We start from the raw sequence: 12,607 nt of genomic DNA, 5'->3' as shown, positions 1-12,607 counted from the left end.
TTTTCATTCTGATCATTTATGTATACATTTGTCTATATCTATCTCGATTCGTTTTGCCTGTTACAAACAACCGTTATGTGAACAAAGTTATAATACCCTTGTGCACAAGTGCGCTCGGGTATAAAAATATTCCGACGAACTGATAACCTTCCTCCTTTTTTGGAAGTCGGTTAAAAAACATTAGCGCTGAGTTAAAATCCGGTATAACACTCCTATATAAAAAACATTTACGTAGAATTCGGAACTTAACCACTATTATATAAATGTTCTCACGAAGTTGGTCTACATTAGGGTGATCCAAAAATGAACGTGAAAATGTAGTCGGAATTTTTATGCTCTCACCCTCTAGGATTGTTCTATGCCGAAAAAAATATACCCCTACTTTTCATTTTCAAATCAAAAAATATTTGGAGGTTTCCTCAAAGCACTCAAAGGTTTCTATGCATTTTATATGAAAAAAAAACACTTTTCGTAGGAATGGTATATAATTCTTAAAAATCTATATTTTTGGATCGGAAAACTGAGTTTCTCCTCAGGATATTGCCCAAAATAATACCCAATTATTTATTTAATATATTTTTTTTTTTTATGGTTACTATATTTCATAGCTCCCCCAAAACACCCAGAAAATGCCAGAAAATGGAGGATAAATAAAAAATCTTTAGTATTAAAAAATGGTTAAATAAACAACTGTGTATCGAAAAATATTGATTTTCAAGAATTCTATACCATTTCTACGGAAAGTGGTTTTTCCGCATATAAAATACATGGAAAACTTTGATCGCTTGTTTGATTTCAAAATTAAAAAGTAAGGGTATATTTTTTCGATATGAAAGAAATCTAGGTGGTGAGAGCTTTATAATTTTGACTTTACTTCTTTTTGCATCACCCTAGTATACATACTTATGTACGCTACTGGAACGATCCAGATTATTTTATTATATTATATTATTTTATTTTTTATTGCCCAACTTTGACAAAAAAAAAAAATATTTGTTATTTGATGCCCAGTGGACACTTCACATTCAAGTTCTTTGTTTTAAAATNAACCCTTGTATATATACTTATGTACGCTACTGGAACGATCCAGATTATTTTATTATATTATATCATTTTATTTTTTATTGCCCAACTTTGACAAAAAAAAAAAATATTTGTTATNCACCCTAGTATACATACTTATGTACGCTACTGGAACGATCCAGATTATTTTATTATATTATATTATTTTATTTTTTATTGCCCAACTTTGACAAAAAAAAAAAATATTTGTTATTTGATGCCCAGTGGACACTTCACATTCAAGTTCTTTGTTTTAAAATATTTGTAATTGCAAAAAAACTGATTTTAGTGCTTATGAAAACACGACAGTGTGCTGAAGAAATTGAGTTTCAACAAAACACAAGTTATTTTTCCATAAAAATAGAGAAGCACTTTTACTGCGATATTTAATATTTTTTTTCTTTTATTCAAAACACAAACACAAAATCAAACTCAACAATTTTTAACATCTAAACATAAAACTATTCTATTTGCAAAAATTCTACAGTTGCAAAAACTAATACTACTCGTACATAAATATGCACTTCTTACGCATTGCTAGGACTCATCAATGTGTGGCAGTGCTAAAAACGCATTGCTCTCAAGATATATGTATCTACCTAAATGTAGATTAAACTACACCAATTTTGCTTCCATCTAACTTATTCTCGTTGAACAATTTCGATAGTATGTAAATTTTCGCTCCACCGCCTTCTCCTCTGGCTCACGACACTCGCTTCTACCGAATTGCACAGTGGGATAAACTTCCTCCCATTCGGCTTCGGGGCGACTTAGGACACCTTTAGGACGCACATATCCTTGCGGCTGCTGGTGCGGCTGCTGTTTCTGTTTATCTGTCCGCTGTTGTTGTAGCTGTTGGCTCGTCATCATAGTGGTGCCTATTTGATCTTCAACTGGCAATGGATTGTTCAACATTTGGGTGACACTACGCGACAACAGCACTGGCTGTATGCGATTATAGCCATTGCAGCTGGGCTTATAGCGCGCAAATTTAACTGACAACCGCTCCATTTCATCGGACATCCACTTTTGCACTGATTTTGTGGGCATAATTAGTTTAGCAATGTGTGTTTTGGTTTTTGCTAACGGTGTCTAATTTTTATTTCGAAATTTAATTTCTTAATAACTGCTCGAACGCTGAAAATGTACTAAAAGTGCAACAAGGCCAAGCGCTCAGTTTTATACGAAAGTGTGGACAGAACAAAGTCTAGATTACATACTTACGTAGTTCATTTGAAATACTTACCCTCTTCCCAAAGAAAATGTAACTGACTTTTAAAAAAGAATGATGAGAAAAAATTCGAGGTATGTGTAATAAAAAAAGAATTCGAGAAAAACGAGCGAGTGATAAACATCTTGCTAATTTTCGATATCGATAAATATGTAGAAAGCTTTCGAGATAAGCATATCGATGGTTTTCGATGTTAATAGATAAATCGATAATTTTCGATATCGATAGAAAAATCGATAGTTTTTGTATCGATAGAAAATAGACAATTTTCGATATCTGTGGAAAAATCGATCATTTTCGGTATCAATAGAAAATCGATAGAAAAATCGATAATTTTTTGATAACGAGAGATAAATCGATAATTTTCAATATCGATAATGATGTCGATAAATATAAAAAAGCTTCATATAAATAAATCAGATATCTTCTACATACATATGCGGGTAACCGGACTGCTCTACACTAAATTTTTCATATCACTCTTTTCAAAATAAAATCTTTCGATTGATTTTTGGATATCTCTTATCTGAGATATTTACTAAAGTTTTTTCGGTAATTAAGTACAAATTGAATTAATAATACAGTCATACTGAATTAATAAAGATCTATCTTTTGGATACCTATCGCCTTACGAGATATATATAGTTTACGAGATATATTTTACTAAAGAAATTTGTTCATAAATTTAAAAATAGTTAACAATAAAAATAGTAAACAATAAAAATAATAAAATAATTTAAGGACTTCGAAAACATTCTTCGAGACCTTGGAGCAAATCAATCGTCGTCTTTTTGAGAGATATTGCATTCCAAACTTCTATTGCGACTTCGCAAAACCTGCCGAAAAACGGTATTTTGCCAAAACCTCGAATCACAGAAATCTTTACCACTTCGTATCTCGCAAAATTAATTCAAAATAGGCCTTAAAATAATACGATTCATTACACTGGTCTACAAGGGTTTTGCGAATAAGACGGGACCTGGTGTTTCCGAACGGATTTTTCGTGCTGAACACGAATCTGGGGTCCAAAACTTCCCATCACGTCACGTTTTCGAGAAAAAAGGGGTTGAAACCCCTAAAAACAGCGTTTTTGGCCATTTTTGAAAAATTGTAGAGCTGAACCCTGACGTGCTACAAACTTTGTATATGTCAGAAATTAAAGGCTAAATCGTGCCCTTTCGAATGAGCCCTATGCCGAATTAATCGCATGCACCCTTAGATCAGGGGGTGTATTTGTGTCTAGGAGTCCAATTTTTATATCCACCATATTCGACCCGTCATCTTAAATTTTTAAAATCTAACTGCAGATTCGTAATCAGCGACTTTTAATATAGTTAAAACCTTGGCATTATTAATTTTCTATGATCGTTTAAGATTAAATTCTTTCTGTGATCAATTTTTCCTGCACCCCTAAACACAAATACACCCCCTGCTTTAAGGGTGCACGCGATCAATTCGGCATAGGGCTCATTCGAAAGGGCACGGTTTAGCCTTTAATTTCTGATATATGCAAAATTTGTACCACGTCAGGGTTCAGCTCTATAATTTTTCGAAAATGGCCAAAAACGCTGTTTTTAGGGGTTTCAACCCCTTTTTTCTCGAAAACGTGACGTGATGGGACATTTTTGACCCCGGATTCGTGTTCAGCACGAAAAATCCGTTCAGAAACACCAGGTCCCGTCTTATTCGCAGAAAAAAAGTTGAAATTTGTAGACCAGTGTTATATATTATTTTTAATTAACTAAAAAGTACCTTATCTTTAATAACCAGTAAAAAAGTTATTAAAATCGATTTTCTGTTATTAATAGTTTTTTTTTGTTTTTTTTGTGAGTGTTGTTTAAGGGAGTTTAGAGATACGAGGTTTTGCCAAAGTACCGTCGATATGTACATACATCCATATGTAGTTCTTTATCGAATTGTTAACCTCTTTTTTCGTTGAAACTTATTTAAAATATATTTACTGCGAATAATGTGTTGTGGTAATGTCTGCTATTGATCTGCTGGTGAAGCCTTTTGCCGCCGTTTTGCGCTTGACTTGTCGTAAGTAGTGTCTTGTAGGTGTGTGAAATTGCATCAGCAGATGATGTGCTGTTGTTGTTGTTGCAAATGCAAGTGGTTCATGAGCATTGCGGTAGGCTGATGTTCGTACAAAAATTCAAGTGCATAATTGCAAGGTTGATTACCGCACCGTTTGCATTTTTCTTTTAACGGTCATTGTTTGGTTATTTTGTCGGTAATATATTTGAACAAAGGTCAATAGGATCACTGCTACGCAATTAAAAGTCTACGTAACGTTAATGTCTATGTAATGTAATGACTCAAATTAAGTAAAATAAATTTAGAATTTAGATAATCTTGAGTGAAATTAGCAACTTCCACGTATTGTAATGCACATAGAAATATTTTGAAAACATGTCTGCAATGACGAATTTGAGGTTAGGGTATTATTTTGCAGGGCCAATTCGTTTTTGTTTTTTTTTTTGATGAACCTTGAGGTTCATGTACTAGTAGAGGCTATGGAACAGGTAAAAAAATAGTTTAACGTTAGCAGAATTTGACATACACCACAAAATCTAAAGTTATGATAAAAAAAAAAACTGAAAACGGAAAGTTGGATAAAAAAATCGGTCATAAAATAAGCTATCAAGATTTTTCCGGCTTCATCCAGCGGACTACAAAATAACATTTACTCGTAATCATGCTCAGAGAAAGTTATATGAAAGGGTTCCTAAAGAGGGCCGTACAGATAGTAAATTTGGTAGGTATTGTTCTTAAATCCCACAAATATTTACTGGGCAAAATCGGAGAAAATCTTTATAGCTTAGAGATTTTTGTACATTTAAGCAGAAAAAAAGGGGAAGGAGGTCTAGAATAGCTCTTTTTAAAGGAGGAGAATCTAGTTTGTTTCGGATAAAGCATTAGATGTGGGTTTAATACAAATATAGAGAGTAATTTTAACCTCAAGTCACTATAACTTTTTTTTTTGGATTTTTCTCAAGCTTTTTGGTTCACGAAGTCAATGGTTATCAAATTTCCTAAAAACAGTGGAAACACACAACCTTCAGCGAGTATAAGATTATCAGAGTCCGTTGAAAACTTTCCAATTTATGACATGTGTTTTGACCCAACATAACGATTCTCAGTTTTTTACCGTAACTTAAGCTTTTAGGGGTGAAATTTGAAATTCTGCTAATGCCAAAATTATTTTTTAGATATGTTTTACCACCTCTACTACATGACATAAAAAGAACATGCAATCACTTTTTTTGTAGCACCATGCGCTATTGAAGCTATAAGCCAATTTGGAGTTAGGAGATAACTACATATGTCACTTTTTGGACCTTTCACACCTGTAAGCAGGACTTTGAAGTTTACACTGAAACTCTCCAACTGGCCTTTTTTTTAAATTCAGTAAAAGAGAAAATTCTGTAAAATTGTAAAAAGATACAACTTGTCGGTGTTTAATGACGAATAGGTATTGAAAATGTCCTTTTAAGATTGTATCCCTGAATATCCTTGAAAATTTTCAATATTTATTGTTGTCAAAATTATATGTTAAGAATTAATATACACGCAACCACATCCTCGAATTTCGCCCTTTAATCTTTATTAGCTTAAAAAAAAGTAAACTTAATTAAAAGTACATTATCAATACCTATTCGTCCTTGTGAACCTCTTTTTTTAATTCTGCAGAATTTTCTCGTTCGTTTGGTGCCCATATTGTTATTATATACTGCACTGAATTTTTTAAATAAATATTTGAATTAATCACATATTTTAAATGTAAAGTCCTCTTAAACAAATTTCTTACATCAGAGAGAAAAGCTAAAAACGCAGTTTCACTATATTCGGCCCATAGCTTCGTAGCCCAGTAAAATTAAAAAGAAAAAAAATGTGTGGCAGCGATTTTTCGATTTTACTTCAAGGACGGTAATCATTCTGAGTAAAATAACTTAAATCGGCATTTAATCATTATTTTATGATCTTTATTATTTTGTTTAGAGATTGCCATTATTTATGAGTTTTATTTTTCCATTTAAAAATATTGATTATTGATACAATTGAAAGGCCATACAGACGCAACCTACAGAAATTTTTACCTCAAATTTTTGGGACTTATTCCATTCATTAGGGTATCGCTACTAGAGGTTTACGCCGCCGAGCCACGTTGTTTGTGGTAATTTTGCACTCGCTGCCGCCGAGTCATGGAAACATCGGCGCGGCGGCCGCACCGCATATTGACAACAATTTATTTATTTTTTGTTATTTTTTTTTTATAAAAATATAGTTAATTCTTTAACAAAAATCGTGTAAACTTTCGTAAAAATTTCGATCTTCTTAATTGCATAGATAGAATGTTAGAGGCTGTGCACTGCGACCTTAGGTCTATTGTGCCCCTTAATTAATTGCATACTCAAAATCTTTATAAGAAATGTAATTTAACAGCTCGAAATTTTTGTTTTTTTAATATTACACAAAGGTTGAAACTTGGATTTACACGGGTTTTATTAAAGAATGAACTATATTTTTATAAAACAAGGAAGAAAGTCTAAGTTCGGGCAGAGCCGAACATTAAATACCCGGCGCAGGTACTAAGTATATGATTTTCACCTTTGCGAAAACTAGCACTACATGGTAAGCCGGTGTGTATCAATTTTGAGTAAATTAGCGTCCTTAAATTTCGAAATATTGAAGTCTCAAGCATTTCTGAAATTTGCCGTTGTATGAAAAGTGGTCGTAATTTGAATCTCATTCCAATAATTTTCAACGTTTTGCTTCTATGTGGCAAGCACAATAATCATACCGAGTTTGGTACAAACTGGTAGAACGGTTACCGAGATACATATATGTGATCATAAGTCGGCGGTTCCACGCCCATTTTCCAAAATTTTACCATAAATGTATTTCTTGGTAAAGAATTGTTTGCAATCAGCAACTTTGAATAAATTAGCTTTAATATTTACTGATTTATCGAAGATTTCGTATTTCTCCAAATTACCGTTATATGGGAGGTAGGCGTGGTTATAGTTCGATTTTAAAAATTTTCGGCCATTTGGTATGCTGTAGCAAGGCTAACAACTGTGCCAAGTTTGGAAAAAAATGGTGCAGCGGCTACCAAGATATGCACATGTATCCATAAGTGGGCGTGGCTACGCCCATTTTCCAAAAATGTATAATATTCTTATTTTTCGTCTAAAAATTATTGCAAATATCAATTTTGAGTGAATTATCTTCAGTAGTTACTAAAATATCGAAGTTTTCGTATTTTTAAAAATTACCGTTATATGGGAGGTACGCGTGGTTATTGTCCGATTTCGCCCATTTTCAATACCAACCGTCCTACTCCCGAAAGAAGTGCACATACCAAGTTTCGTTAAGATATCTCAATTTTTACTCGAGTTATCGTGTGCACAGACGGACGGACGGACGGACAGACAGTCACCGCTTAATCGATTTCTCTTTTCATTCTGATCATTTATGTATACATTTGTCTATATCTATCTCGATTCGTTTTGCCTGTTACAAACAACCGTTATGTGAACAAAGTTATAATACCCTTGTGCACAAGTGCGCCCGGGTATAAAAAGACCTAAAATTAAACAACGAAAAAAATAAATTGTTAAAACGTGTCAATATATGGTGCGGCTACAATTTTTTGAGCACTGTAGTAAAACAGGAAATTGTCGGACTCTTTTAAAGTTACGGTTACACGGTTGAAAACGCACTAAGTCGCCATTTTTCACCTTTTTATGAAATATATTATTTAACTAAATTACCAGACCAGAAATCTTAAAATTACAACGATAAGTTGTTCGCGAACTGAAACGAGAAAACGCAAAATTGTGTACAGTGTTGTCATTTGCTAGTTTAGGTGGAAAACTGAAGTGATTATCGCAGTGACTGTTTTGAAACACAAGTATGACCGTGGGGTTATTCGATTTAATTTATTTATTAGCTGATTGGTTAATCGATTATTTCTTATATTAAAGAATGTCTATAAACGATTCAAAATATTTTTTAGTAGGCGTCTTTTTAGTAATATTTTGCGAAAATTTGCGTTACCCTTTAAACAAGAATCAGTTTCATATGATCTTTAGTATATGACTAATGGCCAGATGCGCCGGCGTAAACGCCTAGGCGCTACCTCTGGTCTTAATGAAAAAATGGTCTTAAATGAAAAAATAAAACTCAATAATTATTTGTGTATTATTTTTACTCTTTATTGATTAAACTCGAAAAATCAAAATCAGTGTAAATTCGAGTAGTACGTACGTACGCAAATAAGTGAGTATACTTAAATTTATTTTACGACGATTACAACTTGTTGATTTTTTTGTTATAATTTAAAAAATAATGATTATTTCCCGTCCCTGGTTTATTTCTATTTGACACGTAGATCATAAATTTCATATGTCAACACTCCGCCATCTTTAATTTTAGGTTTCTTGTTTTTTTGCGAGCTTGTTTTGCATTTTTCGTAAAAAAAGGTACAATACAAATTTGTAGAGATTTTAATTTCTCACATTATTTATATAGAAGTTAAAAAAAAAAATTATTATTAAATTATTATTAAATGCCAAAGTTGTAGAGAATTTCATTACTTTTTGCACGATGCTTAGATCACAACCGGTAACGTGCCAAACATAGCGATGTAAGGGAAGCGGCGTAAAATTGATTTCGAAATTACGTCACCCGCTACAGCACGATGGTCAAAACTTTATAAGACGGATTACAAAGATTAAGGTCATAAAATAATCACATATTAAAAACAGTGTGGCCTTGTGAAAAATTGAAAATGGCGTCTAAACTAACCGTAAATTAGATCTTCCTTTACAACTTTTGCGCCATCGGAGAACCCAACACTAAAAAAGAAAAAGTAATTACGAACCTAGAATATGTTTTTAAAAATTCATAATGGCGAATCCAATACGGCAGTCGAAAAATTAAAAACGATTCGGTCCGCTTGAAACAGAAATTGTTAAAAAATGCCGAAAACCGTGACAATGTAAAACTTTTTCGCAGTTTACGCTAATTATTTACAATAAAAAAATGATTTTTTTAAGTTCTATATAAAAAAGTGCTTGCAAATCACAAAAAACCAAAAAAAAGAACCTAAAATCCAAGATGGCGGAGTATTGCCATATGAAATTAAGGGGCAACACTGTGGATCCATGACCCACATGTCAGATAGAAATAAACTGCATTAAAAATCGCTACTACAAATTTTGTTTGACAAAAAGTCTAATTTTACAGGGCTAATCGTGAGCATTGTAACTGTTTCGTGGGCTTTGATTTTTTTTTGGTGTTTGTCGCACCACGGTGTTATAACAGGTAAGTTTTTAAAACTCATTTTATAAAAGCATAGTAAAATAAGTAATTCAATGACAGAATTCTGCCGTTGTAAAGCAAAGCACCCGAAACCCGCGAATATTTAAAAACTGTGCAGATTTCTAGTTTGAACCTGTTAGGAATTTTATTCCTCAATGGATTTTCCTTTACTTGTTCATATTATCCTATTTCTATAAATTTTTCAACCACCACTTTAATATGGATGTATGCATATATATATATATATATATATATATTTATTTATTTTAAATCCTCGAACCTTTGAATATAGCTGACATTTTTACAGAAACTGCTTTTCCTCTCTTTCAGTCAGATTAAAAAGAATTTTCATCGAATTCACTTAAATAAAAGCCTATTGAAAAAATAAATAAGAATATATATATAAATAAGAAACTAGTCTTTTAATTACATCCGAAACTAAAAAAGTAAGTATGAAGCAGCTCCGTTATTATTGCTGCTATATTTCATATATTCAGGCAAAGAACACACATTAAACGACCGATTTCAAATTATGGAATTTAGTGTACAAAGGCATATTTTAGCTCTAATACACGTAAGTATTATAAAAAAAACATCAACGAAAATACGAGTATAAAATTACTTTAAATTTCTCATCAAACTGTTCTTCTTCAAAAGTAAATACGCATTCAGATAAGCACATCGCATTGTACACGAGCCCACACTCTCTCACACACACACACACACACACACTCTAGTGTGCTTCACACAATTTTCGCCAAACGCGAAAATTTTGCCTTTTACCTGCCGCAGTACTAGGCGCCCATAAGTGGGGAGCAAGCAAGCGCGCCAATTTTTTGTCGACCTGCTGGTTGTTTATCATCGCCTGGTAGGCCAGCGGCCGGTGTTACAATACTTTCGTCGTCCGCTTGGACCGATTTGGATGATTGAGGTGTCAAATGAAAGCGTGGGACAAGACGGACGTAGTAATTACTGCATAGTCTACCTCTGTCTACTTGCGCGACAATACGAAAAGAAAAATTAATACTGCCATAATAACTCTGGTCAGACTGCACCGATATTGTGATCCAGGGTTCCACTAGCCGGTGTTGAATATGAAGGGTTGAAGAGTGTACGTCCAAATATTTACGGGGCTTTAGGGGATCAAAATTTTAATTAGGCATTACTTCAGCAGAAGTATATGGATTTTTTTCGTCGTATGAAAGCGATAAACCAGTTGAATCGTTATTTAAAACATACAATACAGTATCAGTCATATCAAAAGCACCTCCATTTCAAAGTATATTGTTTGCCACTCATGATTATTTATTTATTTTTAGGAAATTTCGATTAGAATACAGTTCATTCTGTAACGAAACCCATGAAAACACAAGTTTAAAATTTTGTAGAAAACTACAAAAAGATTCAGCAAATTTTCACCAAAATTTCAAACTTTTTTCTCAGAAGTTTTAGAATTTTTCAGTTAAATTTTAGTCCAATAATGTGCAAGTTTCAAGTGGCTAAAATTTTCCGTTGTTTTTTTTTAGAATTCTTTCGCCAAGGGTGTTGCGATTTTCTTCCATGTAATGATGAATTGTGTTTATACGTTGTATGGAGAAATGTGACAAAAACAAAAATTAAATGAACGGAAATTTTTAGCCACTTGAAACATGCACATTATCATACTACAACTGAATACGTCAGAAAATTGTATCCCCAAAAAAATTTTAACACTTCTGAGAAAAAAGTTTGAAATTTAAATGTAGATTTTTTTAGTTTTCTAAAAAGTTTTAAAGATGGGTTTTGTTACAGAATGAACTATATTTTATTTAAATTGCATTCATTTCATTTTTTTTATTTTTTTTTAATTAAATTTGTTTTTCTGTTAATTTTGTTTTCTTTTAATGTTTACCTATATTTTATTTTTTGAAATAGAAAATTATGCTTTTAACATCATTTAATTTTTAGGATATTTTTTTATTTTTTGCTTTTTAATTTAATTTTTAGATTTTTTTTAAACAAAATATATATATATTTTTTGACTTTTAGATATTAGATTTTTCTTCTTTAATTTAAATTTCTTCTAATTTAATTTTTGATTTTATTATTTTAAATAGAAAAAAAATTAGTTTTTAAGAACATTTTTTTATTACAGCGCTTTTTTGCCTTATTTTCCCCGTCGGCACGGTTGAATGTTAACCGATTTCAAAATAAAAAAATACGGGTGTCGATCTGAAATTTTCACAGAAACTACAATGTGATGTTAGAACCCATCTAGGACTTACATACCTGTCATCACTGATGTTAGTTCTGACTTTGCAATTTAAGAGCAAATTCTTCTGCCAATAGTTATGCTAGCTAAGCATTAATATCAGGTGGATTTTTATATCAGAATCTAATTTTTGTGAAAAGTGCAGGTAGAATTCGCTTTGAATTCAAATTGGCAGTGGTTGAAATTCACTCTGAGGTGAATTGCAGAACCTGTCCGAATAAAAAAAAACAAGTATCGTATACATACATACATATTTTACACATTTATTTATTTGTTGTTACCTTTTTACTGCAATGATAATTTTCAAAAATACAATAAAAATCTTTATTTCCCACTTAGTTTGTTTGTAGTTGGGTTTGTTACATATTTCCCACATTTACGCCATAGATTCAGATTAACACACGTAAATATGGTATGAAGATAGGTACATTACTGGTTGTTGTTTTGCATTTAAATTTTTAATGCGCATTAATTTCTAGTTTAGGTTTTTCGCTTTTTTTAATTCATTCCTTTTTTCTGGAGTACAAAAATTTTATAATGTATTTAATTAACATTTTCTTTTTATTTAGCCTACTTTTTTAATGCGTTTAAAAAGTGTTCATTAAGAAAATTTAAGCGAAACATGGTCCTTAAAATATAAACATATACATTTTGTATGGGGCAGCCCTTTATTTTGTTCTACGTACAACATAAAGACACTACGAAAGTTTAAAAATTACAATAAAAAAAATTGG

General features: G+C 32.0%; 1 protein-coding gene across 1 annotated transcript; it reads right to left on the bottom strand.

Annotated features, from left to right (window-relative positions):
* Positions 1–1,285: 1,285 nt before the first annotated feature.
* On the bottom strand, positions 1,286–2,874 carry LOC108368001 (uncharacterized). The gene has a single exon (XM_017622736.1). It carries the CDS (start codon positions 2,110–2,112, stop codon positions 1,699–1,701), a length of 414 nt encoding a protein of 137 aa, XP_017478225.1. The 5' UTR covers positions 2,113–2,874; the 3' UTR covers positions 1,286–1,698.
* Positions 2,875–12,607: the final 9,733 nt, after the last annotated feature.

Source organism: Rhagoletis zephyria, unplaced genomic scaffold, assembly GCF_001687245.7.
Source record: "Rhagoletis zephyria isolate East Lansing unplaced genomic scaffold, Rhagoletis_zephyria_1.1 Rzeph_scaffold_02913, whole genome shotgun sequence".
In the NCBI taxonomy this organism is placed as follows: domain Eukaryota; kingdom Metazoa; phylum Arthropoda; class Insecta; order Diptera; family Tephritidae; genus Rhagoletis; species Rhagoletis zephyria.
Note: the sequence above shows the minus strand (reverse complement) of the source record. Positions and strands in the feature narration are given on the sequence as shown.